Source organism: Malurus melanocephalus, unplaced genomic scaffold, assembly GCF_030028575.1.
Source record: "Malurus melanocephalus ecotype Western Australia unplaced genomic scaffold, MMel_1.1 scaffold_25, whole genome shotgun sequence".
NCBI lineage: Eukaryota > Metazoa > Chordata > Aves > Passeriformes > Maluridae > Malurus > Malurus melanocephalus.
This window is the reverse complement of record NW_026623257.1, coordinates 2,685-26,269: the sequence shown is the minus strand read 5'-3', so window position 1 is coordinate 26,269 and position 23,585 is coordinate 2,685. Positions and strand designations below refer to the sequence as shown.

General features: G+C 38.6%; 1 protein-coding gene across 1 annotated transcript in view; it reads left to right on the top strand.

The window, feature by feature from the left end:
• The window catches only part of CTNND2 (catenin delta 2), a gene marked incomplete at its 3' end in the record, with an annotated part of 536,496 nt that extends 514,451 nt beyond the window's left edge, over positions 1-22,045 (top strand). Inside the window, exons 14-15 of the mRNA XM_057390373.1 lie at positions 18,710-18,827; positions 21,860-22,045. Of these exons, the coding sequence (XP_057246356.1) occupies positions 18,710-18,827; positions 21,860-22,045 (304 nt within the window). The remainder of the gene's footprint in view (positions 1-18,709; positions 18,828-21,859) is intronic.
• Positions 22,046-23,585: the final 1,540 nt, after the last annotated feature.

Genomic DNA, 23,585 nt, shown 5'->3' with positions numbered 1-23,585 from the left:
TGACAGTGATGTGACTAAGGTGATGTCTTCTGTGCTGGACATGAATCTGTTTTGAAAACAGTGTAGTCCCCCTTGGCCCGCTCCTAGGTGCAATCGTGACACCCTTCCCTGTCTCTCAGTGCAGAGGTTACTGGGGACACCTGGTCCACACACAAGGCATAGGATCCACCAGCAAAATCAGCACAAGTGTGGCTGCCTCTGGAATCACCAGTACTGAAAAAGGGAAGAGCATAGTTCACATGAATGATACAATTTTCTGAACTGAAATTCTATACCATTTGCAGAAATGACATGGGAATTTCTAATTGTTTTTACAAGAACAATGTGTTTGCTTTTTTTGTTTCCTTTACCTTTGAGAGGACTGGTAGTTTTGTTTTTGCCTTCAACTAGGTTACGGAAGAGTTAGCTAAAAGAGTCCTTGGGCACTGAATTAATTACAGGTTTCCAAGATTTTTTTTATTTTTCTACATTGAACATATTTTTGTTTTGGCTTTAATAAAAAAGTGGAGTACCTAAAGTTAAATAGGCAGCGTTTCAACCTCGAAGGAGTTCAGGGAAATAATCATCTTCCTTTGATTATAAATGCAATTTATTACTTGTTTTAGGWGTCTTATTTATAACTAGACACCTGAATGAAGTACTAGTTGTTTAGAGGCATGCTACTGCTGTATGTTTGCCACATCTGTGTGTACACAAATGATCTGCAAATAATCAGTTTGTTTTACCACTTTTTCCCTGAATATGTAGGTGTTTTAAGCACTTCACTGGTATTATTATCTATAATGAAAACACATAGTTGCTTGCTAATAAAACAGAAAGACGTGTGTGCATCTGTTTGGGGRGAGGAAGTTGTATGCATTTATGTATTTTTCTTTTTCTGGTACTCTTTGGCGTGAATAATAGCAGTTGGTGGAAATTCTTTTAAGGAAGTGGGAAGTGATTGCATTAGCATGAGCATTTTATTCTGGAATTGTGGCTCCACATATCATGAAACTCATGGAAGGCATTAACTGATTAATTATCCCTCATAATTTTCCAACATATCTGTCTAGATTAAAATGCTTGCAGTATCGCTTCTGCCACGGTTACATTTCACCTGACCTTATAGCACACATACAGTGTAATTAGTAAATAGGGGCTAATTTATTGTAAACAACTGTTAGTTTTTCATAGCATGAACCCTATCATTATGTTTTATTGCTAGTGGATGTGTTATGTAGTCAGCCATTCTTCAAGAGTTTGTAGTAAATTATACTATAAACTAAAAAGATTAGAGTTTACAAAGTGAAAGTATCAGAATCCTTAGGTACTATTTCCATTTCTTCTCCTACAAATATGTGTGAGCTTCAACTGATCAATGCAAAGCTTCAATGCTTTAGCAAAGTAAATACATTTTACCTTGTGTGARGGTACTTCAGTTATTTTCCAATTAGTACAGTTTGTGGGATGCTAATGCAAACCACATCTTGTATCAAATGTAATAGATAAAAATAAATATGCAGGCACTGGAGTTTATTTAATACTTTGGTAGCTATCATGTACTGACCTTCATCTACCAAAAGCTTTTGAGGTAGCTGCCATACAGTAAAAGTAATTGATTTCTATTGATCCTTRTAATCGAAACTGACTTAATATCTCTTAAATCAAGTGTGGGAAGGTGTTATGAGGATAACAGTGAAATTATCTACGAGTTTTCTTCTTGGTTTCAAATAGTACTAATAATAACATTTCATTCTTTCTTTCCTTATTTCTTATTCCTAGGTAAGGAAAGAAAGGAGATTGATCATGTTTACAGTGACATGAGAATAGCAGTGCAGACATGCAGCAGTATTGAGAATGGGACTCTTGGCAGGCATCTAAGCTTATTCATTCCTTTCCTGTTGAATCATTTCACATTTACTCCTCTCCATTGGAGGTCTGTCCTTGTGCTGTTCATTTTTTCAAGTAATGTATTCAGTAAGAAACAAATTATTAATCYATTTTATCAATAATAAATATTTGTTCATGCTCAAAATCCGCAGTGAGAAACAGAGTGGTTTCCAGCAGATGCCATTTTGGAGTTTGCTCTGTTTTTTTCACAGCTAGAGTGAAATTAATTTCATGGCCTCAGCACAACTCCTGCTACTATCTCACTCGAAGCACTGCTGCTGTGCCAGTCCTTGATAGCCAGGCAGGAAACAGGAGCAATGTTGGCAGTAGGATTGGAAGGTAACTTGCAGTACTGGTTATGTGTTCCTGCAGCAGGTTCTCATCAGCATGTCCAGCCAGCATTTGGTTTCATTTGGTATCAACCTCCTSGGGGCCTGCACTGTACATTTAGGTTGTTATTCTCACCTGTAGGGCATACTTTCCATTTCAGGTTTGGTTGTTAATCATACCTGCCTAGGCTTTGATCACTCCTCCTGACAGCAGCATTGAGGTACCCATGGCCATCACACATTCAGTGGATTTTTAATCCTATGTGAATCCATTTCGGAGCAGAAAGGTGTGCAAAAATTCAAAAGAAACAAAAAAAAACCCCAAAAGACCAACCAAACCCCCAAACAAAAAGCAATCAGCTTCCCAGGAACTTGGGAACAAATCACCCTGCTGGACAGGAAGACTGGAAATTATTACAGAACCACTCACTTGGGTAAACAGAAAGTCCCCTGAAGTGCAAGAAGAAACCAGAGTGGAAATCAGAACAACAAAGGAATAATAAAAGCTGCATTTGGAGATAAAATGAGGAAGATCAAACACCAGCAGGAGCTAACTAGGGATATAAAGGGTCACAGCAGGGGATTTTACAGGCATATGTATCGTAAAAGAAGAAAGAAGTTGAGGAGACTGTATGTCCATTAATGCATGGGGAGGACAAATTAGTGATGGATGAAAGGGAAAAAAYTGAAGAACTCAACACCCATTGTGCCACAGTTTTATGAGGCAAATCCTGCTCCTGGACTACTGTACATTTCAGCATGTTTTASGAAGAACAAGGAGAAGCCAGCCATGGGCTTCAACAGGATGAGGACTATTTGGACAACATATACAAAGATATACACATTTGGATCCATGACACTGGGTGGAATTTACCCAAGGGTACTGCAAGAAAAGCTGTTGATACGGTTGTGAGACATCTGTCACACTGGTGTTTTGGGCAGATGACTGAGAACCAGAGAAAGGCTAAAAATGTCTTTGGCTTTCTAGAGAACAGAAAGGACAGTCTGGGAATCATCTTGTCTCAAACCCTAGAAAAAACCCACAGATTATGACTTTCCAAAATCCATTTTAAAACATGAAGAAGGAACAGTCAGCATGGATTTACCAGTGGCAAATCATGTTTAATGAGTGTGATTGCCTTCTGTGGTAAAGTGTTTGGCCATGTGGATGAAGGGAGGGCATTGAATGCAATATACTTTTCCTTTATTGTTTTAGTAGCAGAGGCTGAAAATCCTGACTGAGCAGSACCCTTTTGGAAAGGAACTGGGGTTTATAAGGACACCAACCCAAATATGAGCCAACAATATGTTCTTGTGTATATGGCAGACTGGGATACATCTCTGACCATCAGGTGCATGGAAAGTTATCTCCCTTTTTTCAGTACTGCTTTGGACACTTGGGCAGCACTGTTTCCAGCTTTGGGCCACTCAGTTCCATAATAATTCTCAGCAAATGGAGAAGGTGCAGGGAAGAGGTCACAAGTCTCAGCTTGGGAAGTTCACATTGGGCATTGGACATTACACTTTATAGTGTGCAGTGCAACCCTGGAGCAGAGAGGTGGTGGAATGTCCATCTTTGATGACTTCAAGGCTCTCCAGCAAAACCACTGACCTTGTCTGGTGTTGATAATCCTTCCTGAAGAAGCAGGTTGAACTTGGGTGACTTCATGACGTTCCTTCCAACATTTTTGAGACTATGTGAGTGATTCCAGAGTTTCAAGTGAAGCCCCTGGAAAACTGGAAATACAGAAATTGCAAGCTCTGAGAGAAAACCTGGAATAGAACAAGATTTCCTTACCTCCTTTTCCATCTCCGGGCCATTATTCCTCTTTCTTTGCATTAGTCATGGGCACTTGCTGACAGAGGTGAGCAGGCTAATGGAAAACGCYCCCTTTTAAGAGAAACTGCACTCACATGGGATAAATCCATTGTGTATGGTGGATTCCTGCACACACAGTAAATCCTACAGAGATGAATAGTGACAGCTTAGACAACATCACAACCATTCTGTAAAAGGGGATTGAATTACAAATGCAGAGGCCAGCTTAATTTAGGTATTACTCAAGTTTTCAGTGCTTGACTTTTTAACTGTACTGTTCTATAAAGCATTTTACAACGATGAACTGATTAGCAATTGCAAGTTTGATTACTTTAAATGTCAGCCAAACAGTTTGAGAAAGATTTGTATTTGAAAATCTTTTTTCTATTACAGTGGTGTAGGCTAATAAGTGTTAATTTGGGTTCTCTTAATAAATAAGTAAGTAAGTGGTATTTTCATGGTACTTTAAATTGAAATGTGTAGTTACAATATTGGACATTTGTAATTAGATGTTTATTTAAATAGACAATTTCAGAATCGCAATTGCAAGCTGCTTTTCATTATTGTTTACATCAAGATGAAATTGCAAAGTATTGACCATTACAGGCAGAGTGTCTTGTCATTTGTGAGTCTCTAAATTCAGTTATATCCCCTCRAAATTGCAATCAAACTTTAACATTCAATGCAAATTATTAATACTACAATTTATTAAGAAGTGGACATAGAGGAAATCCAGTAGATTTTTTTGTTAATAAGTTTACCTAACTAATACAWCTTTGGGATGTTTAGGTCTTATTTTTCAATCTCATTCATACCTCCGTGTTTCTTCTGGAGTTCTCTGAACTTGTCTACTGAAATATTTCCAGAACTCTGCTGTTTGTTCAGAGTGACTTCACCATTGGTCTAAATAAATAAAGATGGTGGCACTTAATCTTTAAAGTAGTTTGAGAGTTTATGCTTGTTACTGCTGTTCTTTCTGGTATTATAGCAGTGATCAACTTCTCTGGCACTGCAGTTTCTTTTGGCTGTCATGTTTTGTTCAGTTAACAGGACTGATTTGTAAATCAAGTTTACAGCCTAGCAGACTGCCTGACTCTTCTGGGGCAGGTTATAGTGCCGCTTTTCAAGTGGAGTTTGGGTGATAAATGTGTAAATTGAAGACCTAAGTGTTACAACTTTTATCTGGGGAAAGGGGCAGGWGACATATTGATAGCCATGACATGATTATGGTAAGAGACTGTAACAGATAGTAGAGACAGGTGTAGGAGCTTTTGCTGCCCCTGAATTGTAAATGTTGAACAGCTCAGTTTAATTGTTTTGAGAGAAGATTTCATGGTGTAGACTGAATTTCAGGCATTCACCTACTTGCATGTGAGGGGCTTTGGCAGCAGTACCACTGCCCAGCACACGCAGTGTTTGGAGCAGCCGAGCATATCCACAAAAGGTGTGGGAAACACTGAAGCTCATGTTTTCCRTCCACTGAGTGCCGCTTTCCATGGAGATTGTCAAGAGAACAGATGACATGTGTGACAGTGATATTGTATGGCTTAATACCGTGATGCTGAAGGCAATATTTGAGGTAAAATGCTGAGGCAAGAGGGAGGATATGCTTGGTGATAAGCASACTTGAAGATTAAATTGAAGCCGGRTGTTGATTATTACTTGTCTGTTGTAACCAAGAGTTTTCTCTTAMGGACTTGTCCACACTGTGGAAGAGCAGAAAGCAAAGAACTGCAGAACAGTTGTTTCTCAGTAATTCTCCTGGTGAATACTCTCAGGGTAGGCCCTGTATCTCCAGAGGAAGTTAGTGAAGGATAAATACTGTATAGAAATACAGATAACTTTTCCAAAGCTTCCTCTAGTAGAAGAGTCCATACAGTGCCTGAATGTTCCTGGAGTGTTCAGTGGCACCCACTGGTGCCAGTGGGTGTTTCTGGAGTGCAGGTGTGCAGTTCTTCTTTTCCTCTTAGCCCTGGTGTGGTTTTATGCAGCGCTGTGTTCAGAGACAAACTTACCTGCTGCCAGAGTCCAAGGATACAGGGAGAGATGTTTGTGCCCAGCAAAGCCCAGTCATTCCCTGATTCTGATTACACTTAGTGTATTGATGGAGTGTCATTTTACCAGAGCCACCTGCTAAGAAAGAGAAAAAAGAAAAAAAAGGCTCTAGTATTTGGTATTAGCATATTTATTTCAGCAAGGTTTGGCAATGGAAATCTTCTCTGAGGTGGGGAATAAGCACTGAGCTTCCTAAAGTTGTATTTAATAAATTGTAGTCTTTATATCTAACATAGGAAATTTTCCTGTAATTCAAGGAATTCTGTTTGCACTGTTTCAGATGAAGCTGTGTTTTTGAGAAACTGACAATTAACTAGAATGGTAAAATAATAATTATGAAATTAGAATGAGTGTTTATTCATAAAAGAACAGGCACCTTTACAAGCTGTAATTATCTTTTTGCTAATTTGGTCTGACTGGCAAAGGAAGCATACAAAGGATGATTCTTTTCCCAGGCAKAGCACCACTGAAGTCAAAGCACTGTTAGAGGTGAGGTTTTTTGTAAAAGCAGGTCACATGGCAGCAAGTACTGATGCTGCTGAGTATCTCCTGTTTAGGGAATTCTTATCTGTCAACTGAAGCAACTGCAGAAATTCCCCAGTGTAGGGATAATTAAYTAGAGACCAAGGCTGAAGTTTGCCCCAGCATCAGTGACTTTGTGCTTGAAGCCAGCTCTCAGCTTTTTCTGGTTGTTCAGTTTGCATCATTTTCCCACCCACACACTTTTTTAATTCTTGGTCAGTCATGGGTTTTTATAAAGAAATAAACTGTCTCTTGGCCCAAGAAACGTACTAAAGCTCCTGTGTAAGGTGAGACCTGATGGAAATAGRATGTGCAGAGGTGATCATGAGATTAACACAATGATTCAGCAGAAAAATGTACACAATCAGATAGGCACAGCTCCTTCTAGCTCTATTTTTGGGGTAGAGGGAAGGTCGTGGGTGAGGTGTCCTCTTCTTTCACAGCATACAAGTTCTGTGGTGCAATTTATAGGAAGAATCAGGATGAGAAAAATACAGTAACACGTTGAATGCATATTTTTGCAGATGGGAAGGTGAAATATCTGAAGCAAAATAGTACATTTAATGGCCAAGCAAATAACAAAGCAGAGTCTGCTACTCATGCAACAGTTTCACAAGCATCTTAAGGCACCTGTGGAAAGTTTAAATTTGGCATTTAGCTTAACAGGAATGAGTGAATTGACTCAAAGGGTATGCATTAAAATGAAAAGGGAAATATTAAGTCTCTGACAATCAGTAATGTCTGCCTCCTGAGCCATTCCTGTGACATATAAGAGAGCCAGGCATCAAAACAGGGCAGTGTAGGGTTTTGTACATTTGTTCTGGCAGAAGATCCAGGTTGTCAGATGCCATTCTTGGGGCATAATCCAAAGGGGTAGAGAGCATCAACAGTCGTGCATGTAGCTGAGAGTTTTTGTTCATCATTCTGTAGCATGGCCTAGGTGAGGATAAGCAGGGCTGAGGTAGAGTGATTCCCTTCTTTTCTTACAGGTTATTTCAAGCAGCAGTGATGCACAAAGACTCATTAGGCTGCAGGGCACACTAGAGGGTCAGTTCTGTCACCATCTCTCAGTGTGCACACGAGGCCATTTGGATGATGTGACATAACCTGAGGTAGGATCTTCACTGGCAATTTCAGGTTAACTGTCATGAAAATAGGGCACAAACATACCTATTTATTTCTTACACTGAAGGCACATCTGGACAAGGCATAAGAATTGTAATTTATTATGCATCACATTATATATTTTTTACAATTAGGTGATTTATGATATAGAGGGTTTTTTTTGTAGCTGTTTAGCTCAAAAAATCACAGCACTGTGAGATACTATTTGTAGGAAGCAGCATAGATACCTTGCTGTTTTTAATGGAGTTAAAGCATAAAAAACTGAAAATTGAGGGTAGAGTTGTTCTAGAAAYAATAAAATTCAATTTCACAGGAACAGTATTGTATAATTAATTATGTGACTAGAAAGAAATAATATGACCAAATAATAAACTAATTTTGAGATGCCCAACTGAAAATTGTGAAGGAGGAGCTGGTAACAGAGCATGCAGATTGTGACAGTAAAATAAACTTACATACTGGTAACTAGTCTAGACTAGGAACAGGGAGATATTACGTATAAGCAGCATTTCTAAAGATTTTTATTTTGGTAGGAGGAGACCTACCAATGACTCCACCACGATTTGGAGAGAGGCTCCAGCCAGAGAAATGTCCATAGCAGTCAATTCACTGAGAACAYGGGCACTCACACAGCTGAAAAGCCTTTGCCCTCTGCTTTCCTACACTCTAACTTAATTTGTTTCAATCAGAGCAGTGTTTCATACTTCTGATACTCTAATGAGKGTTCGGCTTTGTGACTTCTTATCCTCTGTATTAAAATTTCTAAGTAGCTGATCAAAAAGATGAACCTAATAATCTAATGAACTGATTGGTGTTGTAATTAATTGTGCTCATCTGATTAGTCAACAACCATCTGATTTACCCTCCTTTCTTCTCAAGGTGCTGCACTGATAGTGGTTTTTCAAGACTGCAAAATAGATGCAGGAAGGCACTTGAAACTCAGATGTGACGAGGAGATTGCTTTGTAGGTTAGGGAATCATCTTACTTGAGCAATCACTATCCTATTTGTTTGTTCCTCCAGGTTGATAGGATTGCTTATTGCTTATGTTTTTTTCTGGAACCTAATCTTTATTCATAGGATTTTTAGACTGGTAGCTTTGCTAAATATAGCTTTTTACATTATGGTCTGATTTTTGTGATTATCTTTTTCACTGGGTTTTAAAACCAAAGCAAGAGAACAGTATAACTTTACAATTCTTCGATTTATATGACCTGAGAAAAAGTGCCTTATTAATAATGCTTTTAAATGTTTCAAACTTAAGTCTGCAGTCAAGCAGACTTATTGAGCTTAAGTGTTTACCAAAGTATATGAAAGAATATGCAATATGTTATAATACCTCATCTAAAACTTTTAGTTTTGTTTTAGTAACAACAGTGTCAACTTAAAAATCTCTATAGCAAATGGAAAAGTGAAAATCAGAGCATAAAAAGTAGAATTCTATGTCAAAATGGAGTCCAAAATTCATCTCTAATGCCATTATTTATTCTCATATTTATACAACTAGAAAGTCAAATCTGAGCTGTTATCTAGCCCAAGTAGAATGCTTGTTTAACAGAGTGAGAAATCAAAATGACAGTCATGATATCCCAACCAAGGTTTAAACTAGTTTTTCCTCATGCAGGTGTTCTCCTGAGTTAATATGTCTGAAATAAGCTTTAGTTCACTTTTTCATTTAGGAATGTAAAGTAAAATTACTGGGTTTATACCTAAATATATATATCCCTGGGTTTATAAMTGAATCACAGTTTTGTCTTCTGGTGTCATATTGTGGAAGGAGTTTGACAGTTGTGGCACATTTTACTGCATGAGTCTGGTTTCTCTTAAACTGAATTTGTGTGGCCAATGGGTCTATTTGGCATAATGACTTCTTCCCATCTAATAGGATATTCATGGGATATGTAAACTGCCTGTTTTTTCCTGGGAAACTAACTGACTTCTTATTGTTCCATTTGTGTGTATGAGCCACAAAGGAGAACCAAGCAATAACATCAGCAAGATAGGGACCTACAATTTATTCATTAAAGCACTTTTTTTCTTTTATAATTGTTAGTTAAGAGAATTTATGGACAGCAGGACTCACTGGAATGCAAGACACTCAAAGGACTGAGAAAGTTTTAATGCAGATATAAGGCTTCAAATCTCTTTTTTCTTTTGCTTCTGTGCGGTAGCACAATGTTTTTTGCACAAAGACTTCGGAGCAGCTGGATTCCCAATTCTAAGTGCCTTATTAAAATGGAGCAGGGAATGGTTCCAAAGAATACAAACTTTCAGCACTTCATGGGTTCATATAGTTACTTGAGAAAGGGGAGAAATGATGCACAAAGTAGAAGACAAGATATTTAACAAATAAACTTTAAAGAAGCATGACCCAAAGTCTTTTCTGTAGCATCTGCTCTTTGGTTTTGGGGTTATTTTCTGATTCTAAAAATTATACTTTTGAAACTTCTTTATAGCGCTTTTTTGTTGTTTTGGGCAGGGGAGTTTGTGTTGTTGGGTTGGTTTGTTTTTTTTTTTGTTTGGGTGGTTTTTGTTGTTTTTTTTTTTTTTTTTTTTTTTTTTTTTTTGTGTTTTTTGTTGTTTTTTTTTTGTTTGTTTGTTTGCTTGTTTAGGAATTTCATTAAATAAGCAAACTGGTCTGTTAGGAAAAGCATCATGCTTAAATTTTTAATTAATTGTTAACTTTATGGGATGGTCTGGTCCTTTCCTATTACTATAGTCAAATATGTTTTCTGTAGCTAGAATAAGCCTGCTAGAACTGAGCAATTTCAGGTAAAACCTGGAAGCAGGTCAGGAATGTATCCTGGCCCCATGCTGGATTCTGAAGTTGCACTTTCATCATAACCAACTCAAGCGCTGAAATTTTTCTGAGTGTATAGAAAAGGGTTTTGCRTGTATTCCTGAAGAGCTCATGAGCTACACTGGGATTAAGTCAAGAGGAAAAAAACTGTCAAAACTAAGAGTTTTTGTTTTCAGTTGTTAGTACTAGTTGTTCTTAAGATTAAAAAAAGGTMAAATAAATCAAAGGATGGCAATAATTTCACACACTGTGTGAAGTTGGCTAAATTACTTTTCCAGTTGTTGTGTATGTTACAGTTTTGACTGAAGGAGAGTGATTTTTCTTTAYAGCTTAAAATTATATCAGAGAAATAGCATTCAAACAATTTCATAAAGGGATCTCAGCAGTGTAAGATATTCTGATACACTCAGAATAATATTTTAAACACAGCAAATGACTGCCTTTTACAGATAGTATATTTCTTTGATGCCTACTCTGAACTCTGAAGCATTTTGTCTGCTTCTTTTCAGTTGTTCTTAAGAATGGAGTTGTAATAGCAAGTTTTTCCCAAGAAAAATAGTCTGCAAAAAAAAGAAAGAGGGGATATTTTTATTCTTGTGAAAGAGTTTTTACTAGGGCAGCTCATGAAAATCAAAGACTTTCCCGCAGACCTAAACAGGACAAATACAGACTTCATCTTCTAGTGAAGAAGAAAAGCAGAGACAGAAATTATGTACAAATAACCTGAATTTTAACATTTTAGAAATTGCATAAATCATTAATGTAGAGGAAGGCAATTAAGAACATCAAAACAGACCAATTTATAAGCATCTGAAGAAAACAGCCWGATAAATAATAGGTAGAATGAGGTTAATTGAAAACCATTTATGTCGGATCAATTTTTTTTTTCTAATTAAGACAACAAGCTGAAGAGAAAAATGAAAAAAGAGGGACTACTGTCCAATGCTGAAGCATCTGACACAGTATTTTTGAGTTCTAATAGTGACCAGAGTGGATAGGCAGGAAAGATGGAATGAGACCAGTGATACTTCCTCGGGGCATGCTCTCACTGGTTTCGTAGGTGTTTCACTGGATAATAGTGTGGGGGAGTGATCCCAGCATTTGGCAGCCTCAGTGCCATCCTTCTCCACAAATTTGTTGCTCTTCAGTCCATGCAAGGAGTAAGAGTTGCAGGGTCCTCTGGACAGCAGCTCTGTAGGACAGAAGTGCCTGAGCTAATGCTGGTGTTTAATGCTGGATCATCAAAAGCCAATATTGTATTTGCATTCCTGCAGTCTTTAACACGTAACAGAGCTCCATTTAGCAGCATTGCAATGGTAAATGGAGAAAAGTGTCTTGACGCTGACATATTTAAATTATTCCCATTCTGACCTTCAGAGTCTGTACCACAGCAGGTCTTCCCATGGGCAGGAAGTGACACAATATTCCTGCTCTTACTGAGTGAACAGGTTTTGCATTAAAAGCAGTAAAAACAGCTGAGCATTAATGAGTGAGGTGATTTTTCTGAAGCCAAATACCTTGTGTCAGAGAAATTAAATAGCTAAACAGAAACTTGATGCAGGTGGGATTTTTTTAATATCGTAGTTAAAGCATTTCCTGAATGCACTATGTGTAATTCTGTGTATTGTAGTTAAATAGAATTGCACTTCACATGAAAACACAGCAAAAGGGGAGAGGGGTAGTTAGCAATATTTTTTATTTCTTTCAGATGAGGCTATGGTTGATTATACTATGAACCCTTACCAAAATTGTTTATGCCAGAAAATTTGGAGTGGTTTTGTTTTTTCAGGGAGACAATTTCTTTTCTGATGTTTATTGCGATTCACATGCTTTCCCATCATGTACCTTTCGAAAGTATCAAAAAGAGCAAAAAATCGTGTTACCAGTCAATTGCTTCACAAATTGCACAGTGCAGTCATTAGAAACAATGTGTTTAGCCTCAGGATTGGACATGCTGGAGCACAGCAGTAAAAGGCACCTGTTGAGTGCTTGACTTGGTAGGCTAATTGCTCTGATGTTTTGAAAACGAAAGGCACCACTGAATAATCAAAGCTAAATCACATTGTCATAGCATTCAATAGAAAGGTTAATAACCAAGAATGAATCCACATTCGACTGTCAGATGTTTGTCTGATTGCAAGGCATTCTTTAAAAGTGAAAGTAATGCCTAATTCTAAATATTCTAATTGATAAGCGACAATTTTCCCCCAAACCTATATTATGCTAAATCCACATGTAGGATTGCTGAATTCTGACAACCAGTTTATAGATAATGAAGGCTCTAATTGGTGCTAAGAATATTTAGCAAGAAGAAATCTTGCTGATTCTGGTGATACTGCACTGGGCTGTCATTCAAATCAGGAAAAGTTAAAGGGAGATCTGTGGCAGTGAYTGAAAAATCTATTTTAATTTATTTTTGTTTCCAAACGATAAGCTGATTTTGTAGTCACTGAAAACCTAACACTTAGAAACCCTCAATAATGAAGAATGAACCCTCTTGTGTTTTTTTATTTGTCTCAGTGCCTTGTTTAAATTTCTGTTTTGTCTGAGAAATAGCTAGTCTTATCAGCTAGTTTTGTTTTCAGCAGTAAGAGGTGATTGAATGAAGTCTAAGTGTACAAATAATGACAAAAAGTTAGAATTTGTCTAGAAGTTACAGTAGTAAACAGAATTACAGCTAACCTATTTATTCTATGTCCAAAGGCTGTACTGAGTACTTACAGATAAACCAGTGTGACTCGAGGTCTGCTCCACTATAGAAAGCCCCTAAAGCTGTATGGTTGCATAGGGACTGCTGACAACACTGACCATGATGGATTCATGCCTGGTGCCGGTTGCTTCATTTTGCTGTCTGTGTCACTTATTAGACCCCAGCAGCAAAGAGCCCAAATGCTGACAGAAACAGCTGGGAGTGCACARAAAAAGCACTTAGGGGATCATCTGTTACATGGCAGGCCAGCTCACAGGGTCATCACCACAGAACCCTGAGATGGGTCTGGGGATGCCAGCTTGGCCCGAGACCAGGCTCGGTCCCTGAAGGAGAAATGCTTAGTCAATCAGACAGAAATAGAAATAGGCAACATATAAAATGCACATCTAGAGGAGGCCAGTGTCAGGGTAGTGTCGGGGTTTTGTTTGTTTGGGGTTTTAATCTGTATGTTTTAAACAAGAGTGTTTAGTGTGCCAGGTGTAACACAGTTACTCCGTATTCTGAGGGCTTTTCCCTTGCTACATATCCTCTGGGAAACACAATCACAGTTGCTTTAACATTAATGGGTTGGTGTACTTCTTGATTTGTGTAAACMTTTCCTCCTTGCTGTGAAAAATCTCTTTTTGGTGGCTCTTGTAATATGTAGAAGGATGAAAAAGATGGAGGCTGTAATGGTAAGTCCCTCTTACAAAAACTTCTTGGAATAGTGACACACTTGGAAGGCTCCTGAAATTTCATACCCAAGATATTTTGTGCTTTCCACCTACTTTACAGAATTATCCTTCCTGTGTCTGTTCTCTCTTACATCAATCCATAGCAAAAATATTACGTATACAAGACACTAAACTTGCTTTGTCTTTTTATCACGGAGCTTTTAGGAATACCTGTCTCAGTTTCAGATGAATTGTTCTCAACCATTATCCTGCATGACTGCAATGAGGTCTGCAATCTGCAGACCTGTAGCTGCTGCAGGAAAGGTCCTGCTATTTAGTGTGACCTGGACATGCTTAGGGAGAGCAGGTGCAGATGCTTTAATCCTGTCTTTGAGATGGGTAAAAGTGCCACTAGGAGTAATAGCAACATTTTTTGCTAAAAATTCCCATATTCAGAGGTCATGTCTCAGCGCAATGGCTTTCTGGATGATCTTTCCATAGAAATCAATGTCCCTTCCCTGTATAAGACAGATGGACCTAATTATCTTAGAATCATAAGGACATTGCTCTCAACCTTCCACAGTTTGTATGAGTGTATGAAAAATGACCCTAAAGAAGAAAGAAATTACTTGGCACCACCCATCTTCCCTTACCTCAAAGTCTAAAACTCGCAGTGAGTAACTAATGTGAGTGTCAGGGTTGGCAGGGGTCAGGTATGTGTTGCACAGTGCACTTCTGTATACCACACCTTTCATATCCCTAGAGCCTTGGATGTAGAGGATCATGGATGCTGGTAGTTATCAGGTGATGATATAATAGTTGTCACATTTTCCCAAGAAACTGAAGCTGAATTATTTTAGTTCCCTTCCCATTCCTGGGTAATTAGCAAAACCACTCAAAAACCACCATTTGTTCAGAAAAGCAGTTTGATGAGCCATGGGTCTGAGCTCTTGCTCTGACTATCTGTTCCTGCTGTTCCTCTCTGTAAAATTTTGTTTACATTAGCTGGGTTTTTGAGGTCTAAGTGGGACCTTCTGACTAAACACAGTTCTTCTTCAGGACTCTGGCATTCCTGGTATTCCTGTGTGACAGTATTCCACTTGAAAATCTTTTTACTGATTTATGGCAGTCTGAAGGACTCCTTGCCCTGTCAGATTCAAAATGACAGCCCATAGCTCACATACASCCTGTGAGAAAAGCTTACAAAGAGAATCAAAGTATACAGGTGATCAAGCTGGGCTGCATTTACTATTGAAAACTGTTTTTTTCCCTGAAAACCTGTGCATTGTATCTCCACATCTCTTAAAACATCCAGAAAACATGGTTTCGCCTGTTTGAAAAATGACACTGGAGAAATAATGCAGTTACTTAGTGGGACATCTTACCAACAGCAGATACTGCTAATGCTCCAATTTAACATTTGCACAGTGACCTGTAAATTCACAAATAATAAATCATATCTTACTCCCTGTCACACTGACAGCCACAGCATGTTCAAGTTAACAGTGAGAAATAAAATTAAGATGGCAGTGTGTTTTCTTTGACAGCTCATGCAGTGTGGARCTTGCTTCTCTTTTGCAGAACTACATAACCTGAACATGCTGATATTAGAGACCCTCTGAATGATCAGTTAACAGTGTTTACTTCAACAGAGGTGACATGGGTCTAGCTGGATAATGGGATGTATTTTAYTTTAAATAATCAACTGGTTATTTCTGACAGAATGTTGATGCAAGGTTTSGATTTGTTTTGGTTTTTAAGCTATTCCTATGTAAATAAGTGCACCATATCTTGGGGAGGGCTGTAGTAGCTATGAGTCAGTGCAGAGTAAACAGCTTTGGTAAGAAAGGAAAGGCAGTCATGGGAATTTGGAATATCCACCTCTTGATTACAGGAGCAACTGGAACATAATGGGGAATGATGATAAACAGAGGAACCCAGCTCAACAGCTCCTCCACACAGAGCAAGGAAATGCATTGTCTGTGCAAGATGTGCCCCTGGTTTGTCTGTATTGCTTTGTGTAAAGGCCTCATATTCTCCGTYTGCTGGAAATGAATGAGGCAGACACTCACAGCTCTGGGACTATAAGGTTGTCTGCATTGCTGTCTTGGTGAGGAGGAGTTTGGGATGAACTTAGAGAGGAACTGAGAAGCTGACAGCCTCTGCAGGCTCTGGGCAGTCAAGGTGATGTGCATTTGGCCATGACAGAGAGAAGGAAAAATCACCTCAATGAGAAGATCCRAGAGAATATATCTCTCTGCTTCTACTGATGTCTAAATCAGTTTATCTTGAAAGCTTGCACTCAGTGCTAAGTACAGACAATAAAGAAGCCTAGACACAGTATTTTAGTACAGACTGTAAACTTCTTTTTTTCACAGCAATGCAAGGAATGGTGCAAAGCTGTGCTGCGAATTCTTCCTCAGCAACCTTSTATTACAATTTGTGCCATACTCTTGTAGGGCTGGATACAACTCTCTTTCTGCATCTTAGAGTCATAGGATCATAGAGTGGTTTGGGTTGGAAAGCATCTTAAAGACAGTTGAATTTTAAGATCCTCTCATGGGCAGGGACACCTTCCACTAGGCCAGGTTGCTCAAAGCCCAGTCCAGCCYGTCCTTGAACACTGCCAGGGAAAGGGACATCCCARCCTCTTTGGGTAACCTGCTCCAGTGCCTCAATGCCCTTTCTTTATCCATATTTATCTACCCTCCTCTGTCTTTATCTTCCTAGCCAGTGAGATAAATTTTAGGTAGATGTCAAATAATCCTTGTCCTCACTGCATACCCCACAATGCACTTTTCCCATCCATTRTTCTGCTTTTCCTTCATGTTCTGCCTTTTCAGAATTTCAGTGGAGCTGTTGCCTATTAAAGGGGATAGTCTACTCTGCTTTAGGTGGAGTCCCCAGCCCTGCAGATACAGGGCACAGACATTGTTTAGGGGAAAACATGTCGTATATCTTACCTTGTTATTTCTGCCACACAAAGGTATGTCACAAGCTTCTATCACTTCAAAGGGAGAGAGTTTTTGCTGCTGATGTTCTCCAGACTCTATTTCCTAGATGACAGAAGGAGGTTTCCCYATGAACTGGAGGAAAACCCCTCACCTGCTGATCTTATAGCAGCAGAGAGATAGGGGAAGAGGCATGGAGTTTAGGGACCAGAGGAACCAGACAACACAAAAYTTGCAAATTGTTATGAAGGGCAGACTTCTGATGTGTAATGTGGCAAAAAAATGAAGGGTCTCATGGAGAATGAGTTTGTTTTSTAGAGAGATACAAGAATTAAGTCCAGGGCTATATGGTTTCTGTCAAGCTGTCTGCCAAGGTGAAGGGAACAGTACTGAATTAATTGGGCCAGATTGTGTGTGGGAGAGCASCATTAATTAGGACTGTGTGGGGATGCAAGTATAGATGGTAAATCATATATGTTTAGGGAGCAGAACCAATTAGGAACCTGCATTGGAGGGGCTGGGGGATTGTCCAGTTATAAGACTCCTTGTTGATTTGGGGGAATGGAAATGCTTTTTTTTTTTTTTTTTAATTATTGTTTTTAGATAATAAGGAGGCTGAATAGGATGGAGTAGGTACAGCAGAGAAAGACTTGAGAGGAAACCTATCCCTAAGTTCTCTCATCTTCCATCATTGGAAATTCTTTCCCCCCTCCCAGGATTCCTATGCTTTTTTCCATCTTTAATGCAAAGGTCGTTGAAAATGGCATAAAAGTTAGAAAGTGTCTTGCTTTCTTCCCARATTCAAGGGCTAGTGTCCTCCCTTCCATTTCCACACATTGGCATTAAATACATAGGTCTGGTGTGTGTGCTCTTTTAYGTTGTTCCTTTGTATAAACTTCTGTGGTGGGCAAAGAAGAGCTACAGATGRGCCACCTCAGCAAAGGGTTGTCTTCCCCTACTGAAGGACACAGTGTGAAACATTTTACCCCATTCTTCAGATTGCTAATTTACCCATTTCCAAATCAAACCTGCTGTGCAAATTTATATGGGTAGTTTTTCTCTGGAGACTTGATGTTAGCAAATATAGATTCTGTTTGTATATGCTCATTCATACTTGTTTCTTCGTGTATCAGGACTTTGAACTTTATGACACGTTGTGTTGTGCAGTAAATTTTGCTTTAATTGAGTTTATATAAATGTGTTCAGAAGGCCGTCTGTCCCAGTCTAAGGAACACAGGTATTCAAATATTATTATAATAATCTGAGGCCTGAAGTTTTGCAATGTAGAACAACTTCCAACTACATAAAGAGAAGATTGAGGCATTTATGTTCCCTCAAAACAAAAGAGAAAAGGAAACACCCATGTAAAATGAGAAGCAAGCAACATCAGGTGTTTTATATTATGCTCTGGCAATATTTTTCTCTCAGGTTAAGAGCCCTAACTACTGGGTTCTTCAATTCCTATGAGACACATTTGGCAAAACCTCTAGACTTTTAAAATCCTAATTTATATGTACATATGCACATTTTAAAAATGCTTTCTCAGTACTATAAAACCAAGAAAGAAAGAGAGAATGAAAGAAAGATACATAGATAATCAGCCSTTCTCCAAATTTTAGTGGGCCACGAGTCTCCCTGTGCAGGTGGGCGCATGCTGCTTGGCCACTCAGCCCCATCCTGTGGAGGACCTGATGTCTTCCATTGGATCCCCTCTGCGTGACATTTCCTGAGCTCATTCGCAGCTGTCTCCATTACTCACAGCTCTGAACTGATGAAAGGAGAAAGAAAACGTGTGTTTTATCTGTATGGGAACTGTGAGAAGGTTTCAGGCGGGGCAGAGGGCTGTGGGGATAGTGACCCTTGCTGTTGCCTTGCAGGAATGTCAGCTCTGCTGGAGAGGAGGCCCGCAGAAGAATGAGGGAGTGTGATGGCCTGACAGATGCATTGCTGTACGTGATCCAGTCTGCTCTGGGGAGCAGTGAAATTGATAGTAAGGTTTGTCATCTTTGTCTTTTCAGCAGCAAATCMAGGTATTCAGGGTGCATGGGGACTCTAAAGAGAGTTTTTTCACAGTGTGGTTTTTAAATGCATTGTGAGGAATGTCTTAGCAAAGCATAATTTAGCCCATCATTTCCTTTTTCTTGTGCTGAGCTGTTTATTTTAGTGTGCTAAGCATTGTATTTGTGTCTACCTGTGTAGTGTGCACAGGGAAGCATGTCATCCTCTCAACTGAATTATTGAAGTAGAAAATATGGTGCTGGTTTAAGAAGAGCAAATATATCATATTCCATGTAAAGTTCCTCACATTGCTCTGCCAGTTTTACCTTAAAATTGATTTTCAGTACCCAGTGTGAGATAGAGCTAGTAACAGTGAGATAGGCTTAGCAGGCAAACAAGTCAAAAAAAACTGGGTGATTAATAGGCAGTTTTGCAGCAAAACCAACATTATTTCTTCTTTGAAGAGGATCAGTGAATGCTTCCAGTAACAATTGTGTTAAGATGCCTCATTATGTCAACTTTACTTCTCTTAATATACTAGGATATGAACAAGCTTCTCCAGAGGTGAAAGACTCTTCCTAATTAAAAAGACTCCAAGCATTTACAAATTGAAGATTTGTAATACATTAAAGTAGTCCAGAGAAGAAGAAAAAGGCCAGTTTCTTCTGCTTTTAGTATATAGTGCTAAATTGATTACATTTGCTGCTCCAGGGCAACCTTAGTCCATTTGAAAACCCCTAGGAGCTGCAGGAGAGCAGCGTTCATGCAGCAAGGTTTCACAGCCCACTGGGTTTGTATTGCCAAATAATACTTCACAGAGTTGTCGATGGACATCCATGGGTTTATAGATCTGAGAGGGATAGTCTCCAAGAGTCTCTGGTCACTACCTGAATCAAAGAATGTGAATTCAGGGTACAGAGAGAGAAATTAAGAGAGGTTCATGGCATGAAGTACTGGGCTAACACCATGGCTTAAAAAAAAAAAAAATAAAGAAACAAAACAAAACAAAAACAACTTCACACAAAAAAAAAAAAAAAATCCCACAACCCATTAGTCTGTAATAAATTTTCTATTAGCAGACATTTAATAGAGAGATGCTCAGAGGACACCCATCCAGAAGGCAGGCACTATACCTGGCAGCAGGGTTTGGGACAAGCTTGGCTGTCACCAGCCCCCCACTACCCCACCCAGACACATTTGCTGGGCAGCCCCCAAACACGGGAGTGTTTGTGACTTCATTAGCTTCAGAGTAGTTTAAAAGTAGCTGCAGTAGAGAGGCTAGTAAACTTGTACTTAGCCCCCTTACCATGAAACTGAAAACTGAATAAGGAGTACAAGGATCCTTGAAAGTCAACAAGTGAAGTCTGTCCAAACTGTGTGGTTAGAATCAGCTTTCTTGGCTTGTAAAAGTTCACCTTAGTAGAGAAAGTGTTGGTTGCATTTGAGCCTTGGAAGTTTGCTTATCAGTTTTTAATTTAAGGTAACATTATCCTCATAATGGACTCAGCTTATGTTTTCCACAAAATCAGAATTTTAAATGCCAAAACTATGATTTATGAAAAGGAAAATTAAAGCTTATGTTCCTAATCAACTGATGCAAAGCTTCAACTTCAGCATATTTTATCAAAAGTGAATAAAATTCATGTGTGATAATGTTAAAAAAAATCTAAGAGGCAACAAACTTTAAGAAATATTTATGGTCACTGTGATGTTTGCAAAGCTTTCAGCTATAAAAGGTGCTCTAAGAACAACTTCTAGGCACACAGACACACACATGTAAGTATATATTTCTGCATGTGTATGTATTTGGCAGAAATTTCAAAGTAGTACAAATTTATTGCGAAATTGTGAAATTTCATCTGTGTTAAAAAAAGTAGATAAATAAATATTCCTGTGTAGATGAATCTGAAATTGATATTGCCTCTGGAACTTTGTGTCATACAAAAAGTTTGTGCTGAATGCATACCTGGCAGCAGCTCATGGCAGCACATGAAAGTAAACGAAGCCCCATCTGTTTGCTTCACTGGTGAATATGGCAGAACACAGTAGAGCTGAAAGCTTCACAATTATTCCATTCTGCATTAATGGAGCAAAAGAGCTGGCATGTAGTGGCTATTGCTTTTTATCTCCATGGAGCATTAGGAGCAGTTGAAATAAATATAAATAGATAGAGAATGGCCTTTTTAACCATGCTTTCCTTGCATGCAGAAAATGAAGCTCATATCCTTCTTATTAGGGATAATCAAACCAAACTGAACCAACTAAATGAGTGGGTTTCACATCTAAACTGAACTTCTTTTAGACTTGCAGAAATTAGGTTGAATTACAAGTGAATTTTCCTCCACTGGGTCTCATCCATTTATGGATTCCTGGTTGCATCTCTTACAGAAGGCACAGCCTATTAGGGGGATAAATGGATGAAAGAGAAAGGCTGCACACAAGGTGTCTGTCTGCAGCCTGGATAGAAGCAGTAAAAGCAGCAAGAACTCAGATTTCTCATCCTACTTCTGGGGCTGGAGAAACATCTTCTGTTCATGCTACAAGTATTTACGAAATGGGACTCAGATCCCAATTTTATGGTAATTTATATAGAATTTATGCCAGGAAAAAAAGGTTGTTTCTGGTTTTAAAAGGAGAAAACCAAACCCAGAATCTATTGCCATTTCCTATTTGTAGCATTTTCTATTCACTGAGGTGGGAGTTTGCTGACATTTTTCAGGTTCTCTTGATCACTTTTTACCTCAGTGTGTGTTTCATAGGGGCTCCAGCATGAAATTCAGAATGATAGTAAAAAGACTCCAAGAAAAAATATTGTCCAGACTACTGATTTGCTACCATAAAATTTTCTGAATCTCTTAAGCTGTGATTACCTGGGGAGCACTCAGATGTGCACATTGAATGTGCTGGGAAAATGCGTGTGCAAAGATAGATGAAATTCCTTCCACTTTGCATTCAGAGTGAGCAAGGGGAGGATTTGAGTCTTTGTCTGGTTTTGTTTTCTTTATTTTTCTCTTTGTCATCCTTTTCAGACCGTTGAAAACTGTGTGTGCATTTTGAGGAACCTCTCATACAGGCTAGCTGCAGAAACATCTCAGGGACAGCAGATGGGAACAGATGAACTCGATGGATTACTCTGTGGTGATGCCAATGGAAAAGATGCAGAGAGTTCAGGGTGCTGGGGGAAGAAGAAGAAGAAAAAGAAATCACAAGATCAGGTAATGAAAGTTATTTGCAGCTGCGTTGTGAGTAGTTGAAGTGCCCATCATTTACAATATCAATAATTAATGCACTGTATTAGAAATTAAGTGCATGGCGCATAATATACAAAACTGTTGCCCTTGTTAATTAGCTGAGAGCTTAAAGCAGAATATGGCTGTGGAGTAATGAAATCTACATTTCTTGCTTGAGAAAGTTGTGCATTATGTGGTGCACCTGGAAACTGTAGTCATGGGTACACTGTGAGTGCCATAAATACTCTCAAATGCTCTTAGAAAGGAAGCCATTTCTAATGAAAAGTGTAATCTGCATGTACTTTATACTGTACTTCCACAGAGCCACGTGTGTGTAGGAAGGTTTTGATGCAAACATCAGGCTTATGTAAATGCACTTGCTTCAAGTGAGTCTTATACCATGCCTCTACATGTTGAGAGAAAACTGTACAGGACTCAATTAAGTAATGTGAGTGAATGTTGAAAAAGTATTCATATTTTGAAATATTTAAGATTGTTGCCAAAGAAGGATTCAAAAGTGAAGCCTTGATTGCTTCCTTAAGTTATTTGACAGGTTATAATTTTGGGTAGGTTGATTTTTAAAGTGTATTTATCTCCTTTTTGTCCCATTAAGAACATATTATTTGGGGAATACTGGCAAATGTATTGAGGAGAAAGTTGTATCAGTACACACTCTAAATAGCAATGAGAATGGCTACTGATTTATGGGCTTTTTCAGACAGCCTGTGCTGGCAGCAGTTAATTTTCCACCTCTTCCTACACTTAGTCACTTTTTTGCATTGTAGTTTATTTCTGCTTCAGATTGCTCAAAGAAAATATTTATTTAAGTAAGCAATTAGGTTCACAGGGTATTTGAATAAATGATGTGAATGAGAACTGAAAATATTCCTGAGCTCGTAAAGCCAATTTGTGTTAGTGTGGAAAAGTTATAGTAACATTACTAAGCTAAAACTTGGATACTGAAAAATGCAGCACTCTTGACCTACTCTTGTGCTTAAACTCCATCATCAGATAACTTGAATTTATTATGGCCTTTTGTTGGGATTCCAGTATTAGGCTACAGTGAGATTAAAAGTGTCAAAGCAAACTAATTTTACCCCATAAAGTAGTCATCATCCCTGTTCCTGAATTAACAGTTCTCACACACTAGGCTTGCATACTCAAAGTGCAGGAGCCAAAAATAGCATGTCTGGATATGAATGCGTCACACTGCAGCTTGGTCTGCTCTTTGATGCTCTGTTTACTAACACATGCACAGACACTCACTATCTGAAGTCTTTTTTAAGTCTTCCTCTTATTTTTTTTCGATGACTTTTGGATCTCAGATTGGTACTTTTAACTCTGTGCTGTTGACTCTTTCAGTATTCCCATAGGGCTTCTCTGTACTTTAACAGCTCCCTATAAAGCACTTTTTTGCTCCTCCAGGCTAAAGAACAGAGCTCTTTTGGTGGATTACCTTTACAATGTACGTGCTCTTGCCAGCTCTCAGATGTGTTTTGTCCGTTTCTATGAGAGCTCATTATCA